The sequence below is a fragment of the Pleurodeles waltl genome, chromosome 1_2 (assembly GCF_031143425.1).
Source record: "Pleurodeles waltl isolate 20211129_DDA chromosome 1_2, aPleWal1.hap1.20221129, whole genome shotgun sequence".
In the NCBI taxonomy this organism is placed as follows: domain Eukaryota; kingdom Metazoa; phylum Chordata; class Amphibia; order Caudata; family Salamandridae; genus Pleurodeles; species Pleurodeles waltl.
In genome coordinates this window covers 158,996,929-159,021,388 of record NC_090437.1, presented here as the reverse complement: position 1 = coordinate 159,021,388, position 24,460 = coordinate 158,996,929, and the positions used below count along the sequence as shown (strand labels likewise).

The 24,460-nt window shown below is 45.6% G+C and overlaps 1 protein-coding gene across 1 annotated transcript in view; it reads right to left on the bottom strand.

Moving 5' to 3' along the window:
* MOB1B (MOB kinase activator 1B) overlaps positions 1-24,460 on the bottom strand; it is a 239,519-nt gene that overhangs the window by 73,187 nt on the left and 141,872 nt on the right. Inside the window, exon 4 of the mRNA XM_069236867.1 lies at positions 23,877-24,010. Coding sequence (XP_069092968.1) covers positions 23,877-24,010 — 134 coding nt within the window. The remainder of the gene's footprint in view (positions 1-23,876; positions 24,011-24,460) is intronic.

Genomic DNA, 24,460 nt, shown 5'->3' with positions numbered 1-24,460 from the left:
GCATGTGCAACCTTGCGTTTGGGACAATGGCTATGCATGAGGACATCATGCCTAGGAGTTGTAATATCATCTTCGCCTGTATTGTTTGTGTTGGATACATGCGCTGTATAATCTTTTGGAAATTTTGAACCCTTTGTGGACTTGGAGTGGCTATTCCTCTTGTTGTATCTATTGTTGCTCCTAGGTATTGTTGTACTTTGCACGGCAGAATGTGTGATTTCGCATAGTTGATGGTGAAACCGAGTTTGTAGAGGGTTTGTATGACCTGATCTGTGTGGTGTGAGCACCTTGTCAGTGAGTCGGTCTTGATTAGCCAGTCGTCTAGATACGGGAATACGTGTATTTGCTGCCTTCTGATGTGTGCAGCCACTACTGCTAGGCATTTTGTGAAGACTCTTGGTGCAGTTGTTAAACCGAACGGCAATACCTTGAATTGGTAATGTATTCCTTTGAATACGAACCTTAGGTATTTTCTGTGCGACGGATGTATTGGTATGTGGAAATACGTGTCTTTGAGATCTAAGGTTGTCATGTAATCTTGTTGCTTTAGCAATGGTAACACTTCCTGTAGCGTGACCATGTGAAAGTGTTCTGATTTGATGTATGTGTTTAGTGTTCTGAGGTCTAGGATTGGTCTCAGTGTTTTGTCCTTTTTTGGTATTAGAAAGTACAGTGAGTAAACCCCTGTATTTGTTTGTGTATCTGGTACCAGTTCTATTGCGTTCTTTTGCAGTAATGCTTGAACTTCTATTTCTAGGAGGTCTGAATGTTGTTTTGATATATTCTGTGGTTTTGGTGGTATGTTTGGAGGGATTTGTAGAAATTCTATGCAATAACCATGTTGGATAATTGCTAAGACCCAAGTGTCTGTTGTTATTTTCTCCCACGCTTGGTAATACTGACTTATTCTTCCCCCCACTGGTGTTGTGTGGAGGGGATGAGTGACGTGTGAGTCACTGTTTGGTTGTAGGTGTTTTGGGGCTTGTAAATTTTCCCCTGCCTCTAGGGAATTGTCCTCCTCTGTATTGGCCCCGAAAGCCTCCCCTTTGGTACTGTCCCTGGTAGGTGGACGGTGCTGAAAGTGAGGTACTGGCTTGTGTGGCTTGACCCCGAAACCCCCCTCTAAAGGTTGTCTTGCGGAAGGTGTTGAAAGTGCCTCTGCTCTGCGGGGAGTAGAGCGCGCCCATGGCTTTTGCAGTGTCAGTGTCCTTTTTTAGCTTCTCAATTGCCGTGTCCACTTCAGGTCCGAACAATTGTTGCTCATTGAATGGCATATTGAGCACCGCCTGCTGTATCTCTGGTTTAAAACCAGATGTTCGTAGCCACGCGTGCCTTCGTATGGTTACTGCCGTGTTAATTGTTCTTGCTGCTGTGTCCGCTGCGTCCATAGCGGAGTGTATCTGGTTATTGGAGATGTTTTGGCCCTCCTCAACCACTTGTTTCGCCCTCTTTTGTAGTTCTGTGGGTAGATGCTCAATGAGGTGTTGCATCTCGTCCCAGTGGGCTCTGTCATATCGCGCTAGGAGCGCTTGAGAGTTAGCGATGCGCCACTGGTTTGCAGCCTGTGCTGCGACCCTTTTACCGGCTGCATCGAACTTGCGGCTCTCCTTATCCGGGGGTGGTGCATCGCCCGATGTGTGAGAGTTTGCTCTCTTGCGAGCTGCCCCTACCACAACCGAATCTGGTGGCAGTTGTGAGGTGATGAAAGCTGGGTCTGTGGGAGGTGCTTTATATTTCTTTTCCACCCTCGGTGTTATTGCCCTACTCTTGACAGGCTCTTTGAATATGTCCTTTGCGTGCCTTAGCATTCCTGGGAGCATAGGCAGGCTTTGGTAGGTGCTATGTGTGGAAGAGAGGGTGTTGAAGAGGAAGTCATCCTCGACAGGCTCAGAGTGTAGAGACACGTTATGGAACTCCGCTGCTCTAGCCACCACTTGTGAATATGCTGTGCTGTCTTCTGGTGGTGAGGGCTTTGTAGGATACACCTCTGGACTGTTGTCTGACACTGGGGCGTCGTATAAGTCCCAAGCATCTTGGTCCTGGTCACCTTGGCTTAAGGTGGTGTGAGCCGGTGAATGTGACGGAGTCTGTGCCGGTGAAAAGTGAGCTACAGGTGGAGGAGAGGGTGGCGGAGTTACCTTCTTCACCAGTTTGGTTTGTGGTGCTTGTTCTTGTTGGAATTCAAGTCTCCTCTTCCTCCTAATAGGGGGAAGGGTGCTTATTTTCCCTGTTCCACTCTGTATAAAAATCCGTTTTTGAGTGTGGTCCACCTCGGTGGATTGTAATTCCTCCTCGAATCTATGCTTTCGCATTTGAGAGGACAGTGATTGTTCCTCTGAATAGGAACCGGTAGTTGGCTCGGTTGCGGGTCGTTTTGGCACCGAAACTATGTCCACGCTCTTTTTCGGCTCCGAGGCGACTTTTCTCTTTTTCGGAGTCGAACCCTCTCGGCGTCGATCCTCCTCGGTGCCGCTGTCTCTGCGTCGAGCAGCTTCGGCTCCGCCATCTTGGCGTCGATCTTTGCCGGCAGCACTATCTCGGTCCCGAGATGGCTGGGTGCCTGTGTCTCGACCCGAGTCGGACGATCTTGGCACTATTTCGGCCTTCTTCGGTGCCGATGGTCGGTCACCGATTTTATGGGTTGAGCCATGGCCTGATGGCAGTGGCGTCCCCTGGGCCTTGTCAGTTTTCTTATGTGCTATCTTCGACGTCTTACTCACTGTTTCATGGTCGTCGAATTCGTCAGAGTCCGATTCATGGATCGAGAAGGCTTCTACTTCTTCTTGTTCCTCGAATTCTCGGTGTCCTGTCGGCGTGGACGCCATTTGCAGTCTTCTGGCTCGTCGGTCACGGAGCGTTTTTCGGGACCGGAACGCACGACAGGCCTCGCAAGTTTCTTCCCTGTGCTCGGGCGACAGGCACAGGTTACAGACCGAATGTTGGTCTGTATATGGGTACTTGTTGTGGCATTTAGGACAGAATCGGAATGAGGTCCGTTCCATCAGCGTCGATGTCACACGCGGTCGGGCCGACCAGGCCCCGACGGGGGATCGAAAACTACCCCGAAGGGCAACGGAGATGTTATCGTTTGGATTCGATGTCGATGCTATCTAACCCGATCCCGAACGCAACAATACCGACGTAATTTTCCGATTTTGAGCTAACTTTCCGTTCCGAAACCCGGAGCGAAAGGAACACGTCCGAACCCGATGGCGGAAAGAAAACAATAGAAGATGGAGTCGACGCCCATGCGCAATGGAGACAGAGGAGGAGTCCCTCGGTCCCGTGACTCGAAAGACTTCTTCGAAGAAAAACAACTTGTAACACTCCGACCCAACACCAGATGGCGGGCTATGCACAACATGTGTATCTACAGCGACAGATGCCATCAAACACTACGTTATACTCATAGTATTGCTTCCCTGTGTGTTACTCTCTGTATCTAGCTCAGGGACCCTGTTTAGATATGAGGAAGTGCAGGGGCATATCACCATGAGGTCAAAGAGTTTGTGGGGAAAAAGAAAAGGGTCAGGAAATCGGCACCTGAAATCGCAATGGCGATGTCCTGCAACAACTCCTAAGACAGCAGAGGAGCAACCCAGTCCTCCTTGTGTGAGCATAAATGGATCAGAGCACACCCAGCAGCAATGCAGAAAGATCTGTGTGCAATTTAGGCACACAGATGAGCATGCCTGGCAGTGCTCAATGGTATGGCTGGCATAGATTAGTTTGAGCACTGGGTCAGGCAACAGCAGGACCCAGTGGATCTAGTTCAGAGAGCCGAGGGACATGCTGTCAAACCAGTGGCAGTAGCCAGAGCAAACACAGCAGCAAGGGCTCCTAGGTGTGCCACAGCAGGCATATTCCAGCATGCAAGGGAGACATATGTAGTAGCAAACCCCCTTCAAGCAGCATGGAGACTTGTACTCTGCACAGCATAACGCAACACACTTAGGACCAGGTGCACAGGACCAAGGTCCTATATCAATAACGGCACAGCAGACTGCCCAAATGCACTTGAGCTGCTCCACCAGATGCCCTGGCAGCAACTAAAAGTGAATATGGAAATCAGGTTGGGCTGTGTGTACTCAATGGCGGATGCCCTTTTTAGCCTACAGATAGAGACATTCAGAAAGCATGAACCGGGGACTGACCAGCAGATGATGCAGTTTCATCTGTCGCATGGGCTCACATCATCCTAATGAGGCTGCTGGATTGGGGCGGCAGCATCACCTGAATTGTGGGGAACTGAGTTCAATCCCACACCATGTGACAGCCGTCGGCCTAATCCATTTCCAGCCAGCTAGCAGCGCCTGATCTCTGCCCAAGGGCAGGGATGACTTGTAGCAACCGGGTGCGCATGACAAGATGACTTCTTAGGGAAATCATGGTAAATTAGATCTCATCCTTTTAGCTCCGTTACATTAGTCTCACACATGCAAAGACAGAGCCAGGAAATGGTTCAATAGGATTTATTGAATCAGCTGTGTCTTAGATAAAATGGCATGAAATGCAATAATTAGAATGATGAAACATAATAGAAGCAAAATGGCGACAAGAAAAGTAAAACACAGGTAAAGTCCCACCATACTGTCACTATGCGTAATATGTGAGACGCCTACCTAAGCTTTGTTAGAGCACAGCAGGATAAGCCCTAATTCACCCTTCAGGATGCCCCCTGGGAAGACATCATCACACATACCTGAGCAAGGAAGCCTGTTGTCTGTAGAGACACTATCCCCATGTAAGCCAGGGAACCGGTAGTCTCAGCAAGCAGCTGTAGCAAAGTCAATCAGCTTGCGGTCGCGGACATCTGCATGGAATCTCCCTCTAACGTACATGAACAGAGAAGTGTTTTTATAATAGTTGATGTTCTGAGGAAATGTCCCCACGTAAGGATGTGTTTCTGTGAACATTGGAGACGCAGTGTACCACTTGTGCCTGAAACCCTATCGTGCAGCAGCAGCCTTGGGGAAAGTACAAAGTGAAAAGAATGTCTCGCTAAGAAGCACAATGCTTTCCTAGGCGAAAGAAAAGCTAGAGAAAGAAAATAAAAACACCACAAATGTGGCCTATGCTGAAATAATAAAAATGAAGCAAAATAAAATGTAACTGGGCTAAAGAGCACAATAATGTGCCCAGAGACATCACTAAAATGGCTATGCCCCACATCAAAGATGTGGGAACTCACAGACGAGACAGCGTACTCCTAGAGAATGCATTGGTGCCGAGAACTGCTGCAAAATACCTCAACTACTTAGTGACGTTCAGGTGGCTGATGGGCACACACTGAGGGGACACGGGCAGTAGAGGTTCATATGCTGGGCATTCACCAGAGGTCCGAGCAAGTCGTGGGAGCAGTCACACCTGCTGTGGTAACTCATTTTGCCAAGTCGGAGATGGGAACAGATCCCACAGGGAATCACTACTGCAGAGCAGCCATGAAGGGGTGGGGTGGATTTGGGGCACACCGAAGATTCTAGGTTACCCATAAAATTCGGGAGACTGACAGATGCTGGAGGTTTTGCTGTCACTATATGTTGGAAATGGACCTCTCTGCAGGGTCACCCTCCCAAGCATTTTGCCTCTACCCTCCATTATCTGCTGATTTTGTATCTATTGGCCTCAGGACTGTGCGCCTTACCCCTGCTAACCAGTGCTAAAGAGCTTGAGCTAGCGACTTGGAACATGGTTTGATTGGCATATTCCCAATTGGCATATCTGATTTACTTGTGAGTCCCTTGCAGAGTGGTGTAACACGCACACCCCCAGGTAGTCCCTAGATAGCCCTTAGGGTAGTGGGTTGTGTAATTACAAGGTAGGGCATGTACTTTTAAGTTTTACAAGTCTAGGTAGTGATGAGCTCTCAAATCCATTTTTCACTACTGTGAGGCCTACTCCTCCCACAGGATAGCATAGAGAATTTCTTATTACATTTAATATGCTGTAATTCCTTACTGAGAGGAGATAGGTCTTTCATGTTTAGTACCTATGGAATTCTAACGATAAACCGTCTTTAATGGATTTATCATTTATCATTACAATTCTGAAAATGCCCCTTTTAGTAAGCTGGCATTTTCTTGCCCTTAACTCTTTGTGCCTGCAGACTGTCTTGGATCACATGACTGGGTTTAGCAGACAAACTTTTTGAATTCCTCTCATACAATCATACAATAGTGTGATTAGGTGTACCTCAATGGGCTATTAACTGGCTTGATGGGGTGCAGAGCAAAGCACAGCCCACTTGCACCTGGAAAGGCTGTGCCATATCTCCTCACAATAGGTCTATCAAACATGTACTGTCACTGCAGCCAGCTTGGAGCCACAGCTGGGGAGTCAGGAAATGCCACAAACTTCAAAGAGACTTTCCAGAAACTTCTCCCACCTTTTAGAACCAAAGCACACACCACAGAACAAATATCGGACTCTCAGAGTCAGTTCAGTACGGGACCACAAAATTACTCTAAGGACTGCTGGCTGCTGTGACCTGCCTTCAACTCTCTGAGTCCAGCCCTGCTGTTGAGCTCTGCTTCTACACCTGCTCTGAGGACTACCAGAAGTGACTCAAAGTGGTAGTTTGCTGGCCTCTTGTTCAGAGTCACAGGGACATAACAGGCTCCCACCATCTTCAGCCCACAGCTGGACCCAGCCTGAGTGAGTCCTAAAAATCCCAAGAGGTCTCCATACACTCCTGACCCTTAGTTGTGGTGCTTAAGGGTGAGTAGATGTTAGTGGTTGGCGCTTTTATCTTTGAGGTGCTAATCTGAACCTTAAAATTAAAAAAATAATAACTTTGGTTCTTGTGATTGGATTATTTTTGTTTTGGTGTCAAATAATTTATTAAACTGCACACTATTTTTCAAAATTGGTTTGGGATTTGTCTGGTGTTTTTTCACTTTACTACTGTGTGTGTGATGCATAAATACTTTACACATTGCCTCCAAGTTAAGCCTGACTAGTTTTTGCACCAAGCTCCCCAGAGTTAAGCAGAGGTTAAATTAGTGACTTTTTGTGGCTCACCCTACAAGGGATTGTGGCTGTTGCTTGACCAGAACTCACACCCCAGTCACTAACAACCCAATTGTTTTGCACTATGCCATTCAGAGAACGCCTGCTTGCAGAAGCAAGACTACATATGCTCAAGAAACATGATTATCAAGCAATGGACATATAAGACAGCCCAGGAATGGACGGGCACAAATATTTTTTAGTCCAAATGCATACAGGTAGAGGAATACTGCCCAGTGTGCTTCACCTGCGCTGTCCTGGAGATAAGGCACTGGGGTTTGACGATGAGGGGAAGGGGGCGTGCGATACTGTTCATCCATAAGGATGGTGCTTACCAAATGTAATTTCACTGTAGTAATATGCATGGCAGTCAAGAGTGGAAGCTGCCATCCAAGCACTTTGGCACACACTCCATCATAGGCATTGCTACAGCAGTAGCACAGCATGGATTACAAAACGAGACCATAATGTGGATGGGCAAAGGGGAATCAGAATCATACAGGAGCTATGTTAGAAAAGCTCATTAGTCACAAATACATGGCAGGCGAACAGAGCTAGCCAGATGGAAGGCAGACACACAAAGGGGTATGGTTGACGAACACACACATCATGTGATTTGGCAGGCCAGATATGAAGTGGGGACAGCTCTTCACACTGATGTCTGGCTTATCAATGAAAATGAGCCGGCCAGACGCGCTGGTGGTGCATCTTGAAGGCTGACCCTTAGGTCGAAGGTAGTTATTGGAAGTAATGAAGAAAGACATGACAGCAATAGCACGCCTCTTGAGACTGGCTATCCTTGTGGGGTCCAAAATCATACTGAGGTTTTAATGGAGGAGAGCTAAAGAGCGCAGAGCAGTGGAAGGGTCCTGCAGAAAACTTAACATAGCAATTAACAAGTTCTGCAGAGGCATGGGCTGGAAATGTGTCAGGCACGAATTGCACAACCTGCAGGTCCTGTTATTATTACATTAAGGATGGGGTCCATTTGTCAGGCACTGGGTCCAACACGTTCCTTCTGAACATTACGGGGACACTTAAGCTAGCAGGCTGCAAATATAGTGGGGGACAGGGAGCGATGAGGGAACTCCCAGGTGGCGTGGCAGAGTTAGATGGTCTCAACAGAAGGAATAAGGCACCCCGAAGATAGGTCCTGGTGACTCACTGGAGACGTGTGATGACAAACGGCAGGGCCTCCTAGCGAAGAAAAGGAGAAGGCAGGAGACGTGAGCACAGCATCTGTCACCTGGCCAAGGGCCCTCACGGGCCAGCGTCAGACAATCAGCAGCAGGATTAAGCCTCAACACTGCACAGAGGTCTTCCTCATGCAAACAACAGACTGACAATGTGCATGATGTGTCCGTTGGTTGAGTTGATTGCTTACTGTGTGATACAGAAGTAATCTTGGGATGTTTAATAAAGGATTGCGGCCTTTTTACACCAAAAACTGCTACATGTGGTATGAGGTAGAAGGGGGGAATGGGGCGGTTTCTTCATTTGGGCGTAAGGGCGTTGACCCCGCCCAATGTGATAAAACACATTTTAATTTTAAAGTGTCTTTTTTATTATGTGCCTTTCTGCTTAAAGAGTGAAGTCAGGAGTGTACCTTCGTTGACCAGCAGTGACGACAGCGAGCAGCCCTAAAGTTCAGTGCGTATGCCGGTTGGAGGCTTGCTGTGACCAGCTCGATATGCGTACTTTAGAGCTCACCTATCTGTGCAATTTTAGGGATCCGGGATGAACACAGCCACAGACACCAGTCCCCTAAGGACTGCTGAGTTTGCCCGCTCCAGCTAATCCATGAGCTGCTCTGATGTGGTTTACTAACAAACAGCAAGAGAGCAGTGTTTGGACTGGCACAGTCAGGAGTCCAGTGGTAAGCCACTAGTCCAACGCTGTGCCTGCACAGAAAAGTCAGCACAGGAGTGGGAGGTTCACAGCAGGCACCAAGTTCAGTGAGGAGCCACTCCAGAAAAAAGGAGATGCAGCGGACCTGGGACACCCTCACCGAGGCCAGGACAGCAGTTGCAGCAGTTTCTCCTCTTTATCACACTGGCACTTCCAGGAAGTGCTGCACAGAACCCGTCTGTACCAATCCACGTGTTGGTTCAAGCCACAATCTCATGTACTTTAAAATTTGATAACACTTTTGTTCCCAAGTTCAGCTTACGTTAATGTTTCTTCTAAAGTGCTACATGCAGCAAGGACATGGCTCCTTCGAGGCACATGTCTAGAGTTCTTTAAACGTTTTTGGTTTCGCAAAATGTGCCAAAATTGAGTTTTTTAGGGCTCCCTCTCTGAGAGCAGAGTACACTTAAGGGGGCAGGGAGGGACTTCCCTGGGGACACAATACACAAAATGTAAGACATGCTGGTGAGTGGGCACAGGCGGTGCCAGTCTTTGCCTCAGCGCCCTACAGCTCCCTGCGGCTGGCCGGGATGTGCTGCTGGCAGCTCCCATGGGTGCCTTCTCAACTGCTCCCTTAGTGGTTAATTGGCCGGAAACAGGCCTGGATGTTTGTCCTGCGTGCTTTACCTGCTCTGTTTTACTTTGCAGGCAGAAAGCTAATCCCTTGAGGTCATCAGTACGGTGACGTTTGAAGTCAAATTTTCATTTTTTAAACATTTCAGCGATTATACGGTTTACCCTTTCCTCGAAAATTCTAATTGTAGGAGACATACAGCTGGGCATGAACCTCTGTAAAGTTGCCTCATGCTACAAACACTACCTCGGAGTGTTGTTTTAATTAGCTCAAAGCCCTGCTGTGATGCTGGTGTTTTTGGGGGAGTTTACATTCAAAGAAATTGATAGCTTTGCAAAAGTTGCTTTAAAGACTAGTTTTGTGTACAGAGAAAGGGCAGGACAAATCTAGTTGGTTACAGTATTAGTATGTTTAAATAACAGTGCAAGAACCATATTCAAACTAATGTTTGAAGCTATATTCCCACCAAAAAGTGTTGTAGGCATGCAAAGGTGCAAGGCCCTGGGATTGAGCATTCACCATCAGTCAAATACTGTGCTTAAATCAATGTGTTATCTTTCACTTGGACTGAAAATTAATTGAACTAGACGTACATGGTTTATATCCCGATCAACAAGAGTTTCCTCCAAAGTAGAATTTACGACTAACACTAGGCACAGGACGGAAAAGTTGAGTGTTAAATCTCAGATGTGCTTTTTCCGCCACAACATTTGCTTGGAACATGGATACCCTTTCAGGTGATTAGCCACGCTTTACATATCAGAGTTGACTGATGGACAGAACATGGACATCAATGAACAGGTTTATTGCAAAGCGATGCAATGATTGGCCATGTTTTACCCTTGCATGGACTTAATGTTCTTTTCCCCTTCACGCGCAGCGCCAATGGTAGCACTGCACAGGAAGGGGAGACCAGTTGTGTCCTGCAATCACCCTAGCACGTCTCTCCACAAGCCTCAAAGTAAATTAAAGTTATTGAAGTTGTGGATTAGAAATTAGACGCTCTCGGGACAAAGGCTTTAAAACTATATAGTTATAGGCATCCTGTCCTGTTTTTTTGGTCCGCTGAGAGGAATTCAATGGGTGATGCTGACACGGTCGCTAATCAAAGTAAGCCTGTGCATGACTGCTTCTGTGTGTGGTTTGTGTGCAGTCATGCGTGTATTTTTGGCTCTCTCTTCTTGTGTGTCTGTATCATCGGTGTTACATTTCCTGCTGCATTCTTTTTCCGTTCATATGTCTTGAGTGACACGCACTTACTCATCCTTTTTTCAGAATGTCAGTATGGTTCCCTTGCTTTGCTGCTCACTACTTAAAACTTCTTCACAAATGTCACCTGCTACCATTGGCGGGGAGAAAGAAGGGTCACTGAGGGGTTAAGTAGAAGAAGCAGAGTGGAGAGTTATCAGAGTGACAGTCAACCAATGGTAAGCAAAGACAGTCTCTGAGCCCACTATATGCAAACAAAATGTCTTGCAAGTGACAGCACATGCAGTCTCAGGCGAGACCTAAAAAACACATGTAAATATATAGCAAGAGTATGCTAAGCAAGTGTACTGACAGCCACACATGCTACAAACATATATGTGTCATACAAGTCATTAAAAGGTGCTGCCAGGACACCATTCTGATGCATTTATGTGTGCCACTTTCTTTTGCTCCTCAGGGCCAGGGGTGCTCGAAGGAGGTTTGCTAGCGCCTGGTTCTTTCTGGGCACTGGTCAACAACCAAATGAAGCAGCCTAACTCCAGGGTTGCTTCATTGATGTGATTGTGACATTATGATGGATACAACATACCGAATGGACATGGAAGGCATTTCCGAGCCCCTGCAACGTCTATTCTAAGGTAGAGCTTGTGTGTGGGCTAGTGGTGGATCTAACAGCAGCTATAACTACCTGTGCTTCTATCTAGCTAGAACCACCAGTTCAATCTACTTTTTTCTGTTGATGGTAGAGAGGGAGGTGGGATCAGCAGCAAAGGGCCTCCTATCTCACCAAACGAAGAAACAAAGAAGGGGATTGGGATAGATTAGGATTGTTTCCAGTCCCTCCCCCTTGCAACTCCTACTTCCCGATTCAATTTATCACATCTAATTTATTTCAAAATGTTTCTCTGTCCAAGATGAAGGACCTGTGGGCCTGTACATCAATGACTCATACATTGTTTGTATTTTGCCTCAGCCCAAGGAAAAATCTAAACAGCATTCACCTCCTGCAAGGAACAGACGCTGTTTGGAATTTTTCTTTGCCTACAAAAAAATCCAAACAGCCATTGTCTCCTTTCTGGGACACAGACAAGTGTCCGTTTTGGAGTGAAGCATGTTACACTGCGTGGTGTGAGACTGATAGCATATTTGGCTTCCTGATCTGTTGAATAAGAGGCCATGCAAGAAGAGAAATACAATGTGGGTTCTGCCTCAGTTATTTCCTACTGTGTCTGAGCAGTTGTGCTTTATAGTCTATGAATGTGTGTCACGGATGAATTTTCTTTAGTACCATATCATTTGACCTTAATGTTGTTAAACACCGATGGTCTTCTCTCACTGGGTGGTGCTTTCACACTTTGTTTTTAATTTTTGTTAGAAATGAGCATTATGCCCTGAATAAGTATTTTGATGAATGGTCTGAAGTGAATTGAAGATTGTCTGCCTTGCAGGTGATGCAACCCGGATATAGTAGCTTCGAGCAAAATAATGCCAGCTCCTCAGATAGGTGTACAAAGCTGTGTGTTATGCCCTAAAAGGAATGATGAGCCTTTGACAACTGTCAATAACTGTGGCTTATGACTGTTGAGTGTTGGCAGAGCGGTCCTTCAAAGCATTTTATGTCAAGCATTTCATCATCTGCAACAGTTTGTTTTTTGATTAACCCAGTCGCTTGTTTGATTTAAAGTTCGAGAATCTGCACACACAATTATTAGGAGGGCAGAAAAGTAGCTTATCCTTCTCATCATACATAGAACAGTGCTTTAAATGAGCAGTACTTGCACTTCTCAAACTCTCTGACTGCCCTAAAGGAGCCAGAGTGTTGGGATTTTACATAGGCTAAAAGAGAATCCGACAGCCTCAAGCAGGCTTCTGATGCACATACACCCAAAACTATGTGCCCCACTATGTGTCTCAGGAAAGAGCTAGATGTGGTATGTATGCATCTTGGGCTTTGAAAATATCCAATCTACAGCTGGCTCCCTGCGGGAGAGCCCGTATCGCAGCAGGGAACAAGACTATTTGGATTGTTTGTGGATTTTTTTTTTGTAGATTAAGAAACAAAATCCAGACAGTATATTACTCCTTTTCTGGAACACAGAATTATGGGGGGAAAAAAGCAATGGGTCAAAGATTTCCACTGTAAATCTGTGCAGAGTAGGAAGATCTTCAACAACACACCCATACATCTTACCTACTCCTCTGGTAACAGACATGTAGAGTTCATTATTAGCTCTATAGTCCATGACATCCACAGCTGGTAATCAAGTCCTGGTTTACAGTTGTTTGCACTTTTTTTTAACCAAACATGCATCCATTTGCTAATAGGCATCTAATGAATAGAAACCCTGGGCAACATCAACTATATTTTTGAAATGTATCCAAGCTGAACACAGATGTGGGTCAAGCTTTGGAAGGGATATGTTCCTATGTGAGGACGACAGATAGAACTGAGCAAGCTTTTGGATAAAAATGCCAAACATCGGACCAATGTAATGTACAGTGCCATTCACCTGCCCAACCATGCAGGGCGAACAAGCCTCCCAACCAACAAGAGAACCGTTTGGATATGTAGATGTTGAAACTAAATGGCTGTGTGAAGCTTGCATAAAACCCAGGGGTGATACTGCTAACAAAAACACAAGCACCCTAAACCAGCATTTCAACTTTGGCCCTTTTCAAATTTCCGAACTGCAGTGTTCCCCATATTTAGAAGGCCTGGAGGAACACGGAAGTAGGTCAAATGTTCGCAGATGTTTTTCTGCTAGAGGGAGACCAAGGGCCTGATACTTTGGGGAGAAAGGGGAGAAAAAACCATGTTGAGCTCATTCTCCTGCCCAGTGAAAGGAAAGTCTGGTAGCTTCCTTAGGATCGAAAGAATTAGAAATATTTAGTTTGTATAGTTTCCATTTAGTCCTGAATTTTATCAGTCATCAAATGAACAGCACATCAAGAGGAGTGATTCTGGCACAGATTAGTGATATTCGATTATGTTATATGATTGATTGTTTAGAATATTTCCTATTTTTGGTATTGCCAGACCCAAGATATTCAGTGCAACATGTACTCAGTTAGCATTCGGGGAATTCTGCTCGTCCTTTTGAAAAATGCAAAAATAAAAATACATTTAAAAAAAAAAAAAAGTCTCCACATTGTTTTCAAAGTATATTCAGGCTTCAATAAGGTGTTGATGTGGGGACTGCCCCAACACAGTCCTGATTGTGCTGAAAGAACAAGTTACTTATCTTTGGTAAGGATCTTTCAGGTACAGACTCTAGCTGCAGATTCCTCACCTTTTAAATATTCCTGTGTCAGACCGGATCTAGAAACCTTTCAGCAATACCTATGCACTCTGGTAGGTGGCTCTGCCCAGACGCTGTACCGCTCTGGAAAGGGCGTGCAGAGCCAATATAAGTGCCATTTCAACACTTCGAGACTTCCAGCGTCCTCAGAAGCAGAGCCTCAAAAGCAAATCGGTGGACCAGTATAGAGATTCCTAGACTTGGTGTGAGAAAACAGGGCTGATTGCAGAGGCCCCATAACTTTTTGCCCCCATTTTCCACTTTTTGCTGGTGTTTTCCTGACTTTAAAGGTGCCCTGGGTACTGCTAACCAGTCCCAGGGCCTGTGCTCTGTGTCAAATGGATATGCAAATTAGGCTAATTATAAGTGGCTAAGTTAACCTACCTATAAGTCCCTAGTATATGGTAGGGCATGTAGGTTTAGGGACCACAGCATAGGTGGTGCACACCTAGGTGCATTGCTGAGGTGCCCAGTGTCATTTTAAAAACAAGCCTGCCTTGCTGGCTGCTTTTAAATTAAAGTTATATGCAAATTCGACTTTGGAATTAAAGGTACTTCCAAAGTCTTAAACTACCTTATTTTTACATATAAGTCACCCCTAAGGTGTGCCCTATGTGCCCCTAGGGCTGGGTGCCATGTAACTATAAGCAGGGACTTTATAAAAATAGATTTATAAGCCCTGGTGAGGTAAAAACAGCCAAATTCGTTTTTCCCTCATTGAAGTAAATGGCCTTCATAGGCTAGAATGGGCAGACTTTATTTTACATTTTAAAGTCTCCTTAAATGTTGCATACCAAGAATTTGGAATCAAATTAATTGTTGTAATAAATCCTACAACTTCCAGTTGTTGGATTTAATATAACCAGTTCAGGTAAAAAGTTTAGACTTTACCTAAAAAGTTGCCAATTTCAGCTCTGCATTGTTTTTGCTGCTGTGCTCTGATTGGCCAGCCTGCAGCAGCTTCTGCCAGGCTACTTTAATGAGGTGTGAAGTGGCCTGGCTTCACACAAAGGAATGTGCTTGGGGGAGAGAATCTCCCCTCAGCAGATGGTGAGGCAGGAAGGGGGAGGGCTGCCAAACTGGTCTTCAAAGGCAGAGAAGGACATCTGGAGCACCCAGCAACACCCCCACATCCTGCAACCCCAGACAGCTAGGTGCCCCCTTGATTAGATTAGGAGAGGGCAGGAGAGGGGTGTGTTTATGATTTTTAGCCACACCAGTGGGTGGGCTCAGCCAGATCTCTACTCCAAAAATCAGATTCATCCATTTTGGATCTTTAGAGACTGTTGCCTTCTGGGATGGATTTTTGCCACACTTCCCAGGAAGTGGTCATCACAGGGGGACGACCCTGTCCCTGATTGGAGAACCAGGGCCCCCCTGCTTTTCACCCAGGAGCAAGGATAAAACTGGCAGACCTGCACCCACGCCTCAGATCCCCACCAAATTTCAAGAAGAAGGAACTACAAGGAGAAGAAGGACTGCCCTGCTGGACCCCTGGCCTGCACCTGGAACCTGCACTCAGAAGGACTGCACCAGCTGCACACTTGGGCTTCACCACATGAAGGACTTTGCCTGGCTTCAACTGGTTCAAGGAGGGACTCCCTGTTTGCTACAGGTGAAAAATTGCTAAACCAGAGTCCCCTGCACCAACTCCTGAAAAAGTGACCAGCTGACCACTGTCCAGTGGCCAAAAAGGAGTTTGCGCCAGGTGCATTCTGGGAGTTGAAGTCCGCACTTCCCAAGGACCATCACAGAACTTCTGGACCCTTGGGGTGAGCTGTGGACCCCAAAAGAACCTTAAAAGAACATCTGGGTGAAGCCCCAGAAGTTTGGAAAAGATTGGAGAATTTTTGAAAAAAAGCTCCATAAAGTGACCGACCCGACGCGGAAATTCTAGCCGGCTTGCCTCAACCGCGACCCGGCCTGACTTCGTGGTTCGTCCCGGTAAAGAAAAACATCCAAAAAAGAGACTACGTCCGAACGTAAAAAGTTGACCGGGACCTCCCAGCCATTGTATCCGAGAAGGGCTCCACGGACGTCAGATCAAGATCCAGGTTTACCCCGGTCGAAGGATTTTCATCTCGAAAAAACGACTAAGTCCGAAGGTAAAAATCACCACCGAGGAAACCGACTTCGCGTATCCGGACAAGGGCTCCAGGAGGTCGGATTCAACTGGCAGGTTCGTCCCGGGGAAGAAAAACATCAAAAAAGAGACTAAGTCAGAAGGTAACTTTTTAACCGAGGCCTCCCGCGACTTGTAGCCGAGCAGGGCTCCATCGCGGTCGGCCTGAAAGTTTGACTTTGCCCCGGTCCTGGTGCAACCAGATGACCCGATTGGCTCTTTTTGTTTCTAAGCGCTAGAAAATAATAATACTTTAAAAATTCATATCTCTGGTTCCCCTGAACCGATTTTAATCGTTTATGTGTCATTTTAAAGATAAAAATATAAACTATTTTTATAAATTGGTTTTGGATTTTTAAACTGTTTCCTGTGTTTTATTTAATTACTGTTTTGTGATATTTGAATGCTTTACACTTTGTCTCCTAAGTTAAGCCTTGACGCTCGTTGCCAAGCTACCAAGGGTTGAGCTGGGATTAATTTACTGAGACCTAACTGTACCTATGTGGAGGTTAGTGGCTTGTTGCTAGGTGTAGGTACCTACCTGCCCTACCAATAACCCATTTTCCAACACTTGGGATCTTATTAATGGACAGAGGCCCCTCCGAAAACGTGAATGATGAGGATCAGTGAGGAATCTGCAGCTAGATACTTTTCCAGAAAGAGTGTTACATATAGTTAATAAACTGTTCTTCTGATAGAGATTTCCAGTCAGAGATGCCTTCTGAACAGATACCAGACCGCTACCTACTGGGAGTTGAGTGTATGAATGAACTCAAACCAGAAAGTCCTGCAGGACCAAGGAGGCAAAATGCCCTTCTCATCAAACATTTTGTTCAGACAATACTACTTTGAGAACATATGGAGGGATGCCCACATATCCACCTGGTAGATGTTTCAGACAGGGGCTCCGCATGCACTGCAGTGGTAGTACGTTTGGCCCTAGTAGACAGAGCATGCAGTCCTGCCAGACGGTGCTTTTAGCCAATGCATACCAGACTTTACTGATGCGCACGATTCAGCAGGAGACGGCGCTTCTGCACAGCCTTGTGTTTTTTTTCACTTCATTTCAATAACCGCCACAAAGAGGTGACTGTCAAACCTGTGTTCCTCTGTACAATCAATGTAGAAACTCACTGCTCTCTTGGGGTCCAAGCGATGGGCTCTATCCTCCTCAGGGGAGTGAAGCATAGCACAGAAGGCTGGCAAGATGATGTTCTGACTAACATGGAACAGTGCCAAAACCTTAGGCAAGAAAAACGCCCATGTTCACAAAACCAGTTTGTTGGGGAAGAAAACAGTACGGTGGGTTTATTGTGGAAAGCTTGAAGCTCACTCACACAGCGCACAGATGTTATGGCGATGAGGAACACAGTCTTAAGGGTGAGGAGCTACATTAAACATCTTAAGCTGCTCAAATGGAAAGTAAAGTGAGGACCAAGTTAGGATTGAAGGAGGAAACAAATGTTAAAACCCTTTCAGAAATCACATGACTGGAGAATTAAACAAAGAAGGCTGATCCGACAATCGCAAAAAAGCCAAAATAGCTGAAAAGTACCATTTAACCCAGAGCAAGGCATACCTGAGATAAGGATAGAACAAACAACAAAACATCAGATAATCTGGCCTGGTGGGGGGCAATCTGGCGTGTGATGCACCAAACTACAAACTGGCCCCAACGACGGACATACTATACAGTTTCGGTCAAGGGATGTCTGGCTGCTAAGATATCATCCACCTCCAAAGGAAGGCTGAAGGTGTTCAGCTGTCGCTGCTCAATTTCAAAGCATGAAGGTGGAGATTGTGAAGGCCATGGTGCAGAACCCAGCCCTACTACTGTGATTACAGATCCTCCCAGAGGGGCAGCTTGATGGGAGGACAGAGGTCAGATCAAGGAGTTCTGGATACCAAACTCTCTACTCTCAATATGGAGCCACTAGGATGATTTGCACCTGGTCGTTCCTAATTTTGAGGACTTGAAGTAGGAGTACTATCAGCAGAAGGGCAAGCAGGAATCCTAAATTCCACTCAAGGCAGAATGAGTGTCCGAGCAAGACTCTTTGGACTCTCCAAACTGCGCAGGTGCGGACAATGAGAATCCTCACTGGTGAAGGTATCGAGCCAGGGCTCTTCCCATTTGAGAAACGGACCTTATACCACCTCTGGGTGTAAATGCCACTGATGATCCACAAGGCGGAGATGGCTAAGCACATCCGTTTTGGCATTTAACAATCCTGGCGGCTGGTTCACCACCTTTGTGGTCCAACCATTTCCAGAGGTGCAAGGCCACCTGGCAAACAGAAGGGTTCATAAACCCACCCAGTCTTGTTTCTAGCCGTACCACATGCCGGTGGTGGTGTTCTTGAGCACCCATACCAGCATCTCTTTGATGGACAAAAGGAAGGCTTTCCGTGCCAAGCGTATGGCTCTCGGCTTCACAAATGATGCATTGATCACCACTGGCAACTCTGGGTAAGGTAGGGAGAGGATTCTGTCGCTGACCCAATTGCGGGTCATTAACCACCAATGCTGGTCTTTTGCAGTCTTCTTCGAAATCTGGACATGGTCAGAGAGGTCACCCTCGATGTTGGACCCACTGAAACTTCAGGTTCCACTGCAGAGCCCGCATATGCTTGACCAGCAAGATAGGGCAGGCCATCAATCCTAGCAGCAGAATCAACCTTAATGAAATCCAGAATCAAGGCTCAAAGATTAGAATCATAGACTTGATGTCCTGAGCTCTTTCCCAGGAGAAAGAGCTGAAACTGAAGTGTCCAAAATGGCTCAGATGAAGGATCTGAGAAGGGGTCAGGTAAGACTTCTGCATGTTGATAGTAAATCCCAAAGATGACAGAAGGCTCGCCGAAATCTGGAGGTGTCTGACTACTTCCTAGGACCAGTTTACCTTCAACAACCATTTGGCGAAGTAGAGGACAACTGGAATCCCTGACTATTAACAGTGTGCTTCCACCACCGTTATCACTTTCGTGAACACCCAAGGAACATTGGCAAGACTAAAGGGAAGGAGAGCAAACTGGAATGCTCCCATCCTACCATGGACCACAGGTAGCACTGATGGGTCTGTAGGACAGGTATATGGAAGTAGGCATCCTGCAGGTCTAAGTCTACCATCCGGTCTCCAGGGTTAAGGGAAGACAAGACCTGGGCCAATGTGAGGATCCTGAATTTTTCCTTCAAGAGAAGGTCGCTCAGAGGGTGCAGGTCTAAAATTGGACAAAGGCCTCCGCCCTTCTTTAGCAACAGAAAGCAGAATGGCAACCACAACCTACGTCTGCCACAGGCACCGCTAAACAGCCCGAATGGCCAAAAGAGCTTGCACTTCTTGCCGCAAGACAGAATGATGGCCCTCTGACACTCACTGGGGAGACGATGGGAGGTGTGCCAGTGCTGAAAGGATGGTTAGGGCATAACCCTTCCGAGCAATCTGCAGACACACCTGTCTTATGTTATGGCCTACTAACCCAGCAAGAATCAGTGTATTCTGCCTGCCTTCGGGGGGCTGTGCTCTGCAAAGGGCACGCTAAAGGAGGTACGGGCAGCTCTGCCAAAGACGCAAAATGAGAAGTAGGCCTGGCACGGCTAAGCAAGGTGGGGCAGATAGACCTAGAAAACTGTGGCCCTGCTCTCTTTCAATTTCTCAAAAGCGGAGTCTGTCTTATCTCCGAACAGGCGAGTCCCATGGAACAGCATGTCCATAGGTACATCACCTGAAAAAAACGGTGTACTGCAGTCACCATGGCAGGGAGTGGGAACACTGGTGCCAATGACCCACTTGGTGCAATCCGAAGGGTCGAAGCCACAACGATTTGTGAATGTGGCCACATCCCAGCAGCCCTGGGTGAGCACAGGACAGAGACCCTCCAGGACACCAGGGAGAACCTGAGCCAACAAGGCTCAAATGGCATGGGAGTAGCATCCAGGCAGACAGCTGGAGTTCAATGGAAGAAAAGCCAGACTGATGGAAGTAAAAAGCTTGCTTCCCAAATGTCTTAATTCATGTAGATTCCCTATCAAGGGAGCAGTCCAGAACGTATTGGGGTAAGACCTGCTTGTGGACACCTGCACAACCAAACTTTCAGGAGAGGGGGGTGAACGTAGGGTCACCTGGCACAAGACAATAGCATATCACTATCTGCCTAGGGACTGGGGCCCAGAGCACACCTTGGCCAAGGCGCCCAACAAGGTATCTGTTAGTGCCCAATTTAATGGCAGAAGGGGCTAAGAAGATGCTTGCCATGGCTGGAAGACTTCTGCCAAAACGTTTTAGCCTCCAACTTGGGAAGCTGGAGGTCAAGGACTTCAGCCACTTTACTCATCGCTATCGCATGGGAGGGGATTCCTCAGTGGCTGGTCCAGAGGGTGTCAAAAAGACCAGATTCCGGGAAGCAAGCAAGTCTGCGGTACCCATATAAATCTCTGTACCAACTGTCCTCAGTATAGGGTTGATCAAACTCATCTCCCATGTCAATCACTGTCCAAGTCTGTGTAACGTGGATTTTCCCTTGTGGAGGTGGCAAATCAAGTGGGGGAAGCAGCGTCTCATTGGTGGTCAGCACAGCCTCAGCTGACTGAGTCGGAGAGTATGATAGGTAGTGCCACATCCAGCTTCGCAGGATTCAACACCAGTGCTGTAATTCTGGTCCTCCATGTGGATCTTGGCACACGAGGCAGGGCCTGAATCAGAGGAGGAGATGTTGTTATGGTCTCGGAGTGACCAAGGGCTATGAGGGCAAACATGCCAATAATATTCCCGATAAAAGGCCTCTCAGCTGCATGCGGGTCTCTAGGCGTGCCAGGGAGTCGCTGGGAATCCAAGCATGGCCTTGCTTAACTTCATCTGTATAGGGGTGGCGGACGGCTCCAGAAACTTGGGTTGTGCCGGAACCATTTCTGGGATAGGCATGCTTTCTTTGGTGAATGAGAGTACCGGGCAGAATCACGCTTCAATTTCTTATGTTTCTTTATAGACTTAAATGATTATTTAAATCTCGCAGAAGGCAGACCACTGGAATGGCTGTTTCGACTTCTGGAGCGAGACCAGGACCAAACCTTCAACTTGGAGCCTGACTTGGACCGGTCTCATCGTGGGGTCTTCTTATGCTTGGTGATTTAGAAATTTGTCTTGTGCTCTCGAATCATCTAATGAGTATCTGTCACAGACGTTTGTTTGCAACAGTCCCTATAGAGCTTAAAGCCTGCCGTTTTTGAATGTGACATTCCCTTGCACACATTTTTTTTTTAAATTTCAATTTTTACAGAAATTATGCAGTAAGTGTCTTTCAGAGACGAGAGAGAGAGCTCCAGATCCGCATCTGGTGACACAGAAAGAAAGGAACTGATGTCAGCTAGCATGAGTGGTACCTACATAGGATCACCATGCCACTTCTGAAGCAGCATCAGTGAGGAACCATGCAGCGCCATCTACCAGAGCACTGAGATGGTGGAGAAAAGTTTCCAGATCTAACCTGATGCCTGGGGAGCATTCAAAAGGAGTGGAATATGCAGCTAGAAGTCTGTCCGAAATAAAATCAGTTTGTACGGATGCACAAGGAGACCAAAGAGTAAATATGTTTAAACAATGTAGCAGATATGTTTCTTTAAATGTTCTGCATGTAACCCTTTCCATCCCAGCAACCAAAGGGTTAATGTACTCAAGTTCTCCCCCCTAAATCAAGATGCACATCACTGAAACCAAAGGGAAGGGAAAAAACGGATTTCATTTATATTATAGACTCTATACACACCATGGAATGAAAGATAATTAGATATGACAATCAATTTTTGGAATCATCTGTACATTTGCCTGCATTAGAACATCCTCTGACCAGACAAAATCCAGACCGCCTAATCAAAACTGTAATCTGACAAAACCGAACAGGAAACGATCACAATGACCGATTCAGCTGTAAAATTTCAATGAAGCACCCCTATCAAGAACATTATTTAAAATGACATGTTCAGAGATTAATATTTTATTATGTTTCATATATTATTCACAGATTTCTAAATGCTTAAAGTACCACCAATTGTTCTACACACTCTAAACATTTGCAAGAACACCTTCAAAGATACAATTATAATAGTCCATATGGCAGAGGGGAACTGGAGATTAGAAAAATATATTGTTCCATTAACAGCAAAATGATTTCAAAGGTGCACAGATATAAGAGTACAAAATGCAATTTAATCATCTTGTTTCAAGAAGGTAAATGGAAGTCGTTGAGATGAGGCCCTTGAAAGTATGGCCGTCCATCAGCAACAAGATGGCTCTTCTATAGTACCAGAAGCAAAACATTGGTTTTAGAGGCAATGAAACACAAGCTTGTAGAACTGTATCAATTGTTGAACACGAGGAGCAATTCATGACCTGCAACGGAATCTCACGGTCAGAAATTCCAATACGTAGCTAAGTGTCATCAGCAAACATACGTCATCCAACACTATGAAGGTCTTAGCTGTGTGTGTAAATTCAATTAAGTAGTTCCTAGGGGCCCATACCACCAGTGTTACTGAAGGACCCACATAGGAAACAGAGTTGACATTGTGGGTGTAATATCAGAGAAAAAGTTTAAACTAACATGGCTTGCTACTGTACCTCAATGGTTTGAGATACTGGAACTGAAAATTGTGGCACACTTTTTTTTTTAACGTTACACTGCAACTGACTAGGATGAATGAGTGTGGATAAAAATCATATACTAGCTTCCTAAGCCCTCTATGAAACTAGCCGATAAGTATTATAGTTTTTCGGCTATACCACTGATTGTAAATAACTATAGCTAGACCAATGAATAGCAGTTAATCTAAAAGTGTAAATCCGGTTTATTAAGATCACTATTGGTGAACGGCAAGCAAAGGAGCTAGCCAAAATAGCATTAAAACCAGTGTTAATCCAAGTGGAAAATGTTTGTTGTCAAGCAATGACTGCAATGCACTGTTTCGTGTGGTAGAAAATGGGATTAGTGGAATGAATATAAATCACAGAGTCTATCACTAGCAAAAGGTAGGTTTGTGGCATTCCTCTCAAGAAGCAGTTCAACTTAAGGAATCAAAGTACACATGTAAACAACTTTTTGGTGCTGCCTGCAGGACTACACATGCTTGCCACATACTTGTGACAGCAAAAGCAACTGTTTCATTTGTAAATGCTTAATAGACGCGGAAAGACCACCAAAGTGTTGTTTTTTATTAAAATCATCAAAAGTCTCTATGGGCCCTTTTCTTAAACATCCAAAAAGGAAGGGCATAACAAGAGGGACAAATTTAATTTCTAGATGTATGGTCAAGTTTTAAACTTCTATAAAATATGGAGGAATGTACCCCTACTTGTATGAGAGAGACTGTTGTGAAATCACGCTTCATTTAAATCATTTCTACAAATCTACGGCAAAAATCAAATTTAGGATATTTTGTTTTAAAAAAAGCTATTGCCAGAGTCTACATAAACTTTAACTTCTTGTCTTCTTCACAATGTGGGGAGCGCTCATCAGCCCTGAGAAAAGGAAAGGAACACAATACTGTAATAAAAACTATTAAGATTCATTGTCACCCGATATGACAATTTAAAAGCGACCCACAATCGGCAGAGCAAAACTTTGATTCATACTAAAATATACTCTGGGGGCGAGATCACAGATCTATAAAGCAGAAAACATTTTTTTCTTCTCCAGCCAATGGATCACCAAACCTAAAACATTTTTGGGAGGGATGATGAGATCTTCATAGCCACCAAACTTACCAATCTTGGATGGGAAAAGTGTCTCATCATCTAACTGGTCCTGTACCCATGTCATCAGGTAATCAATGTATTTGGGGGCTGAACACTTTATGGGCTTCTTTATGTTTGTACCATCTGCCCAGTGGTACTCATACCTAGGAACGTAACAACAAAGCCCAATGGTTAGAGGTATTAGTCTGTTATCAGCCTTACAAAATAAACGCAGTTTACACTGCATCATCTTAACAGTTTCTTTATGAATACAGAACTGAATTTATTATGTACAAGGTATGTTCTTCCTTGTTTAGAGATACCCCAATGTCTTCTCAAAGTAACTGTAGATCTGCATTATTGCAAAAGAACTCCACTTGTACGCAGGGTATACTAATTTCTTCAGGCACAAAAGGTAAATCTTTCTAACCTACATAAGGGTTGGGTGCCTCTAGCCACCAACCTTATGTTTTTCAATGGGTGAGATATTGCACAGAATGAACAAATACGCCTCCAATTCTTTGTCGATTACCACTAATAAGCAAATCAAAGACAAGTCACTTACCAGTAAGAGTACCTTTACAATTTGTGTCCTTCATCGGTTAACATGATTT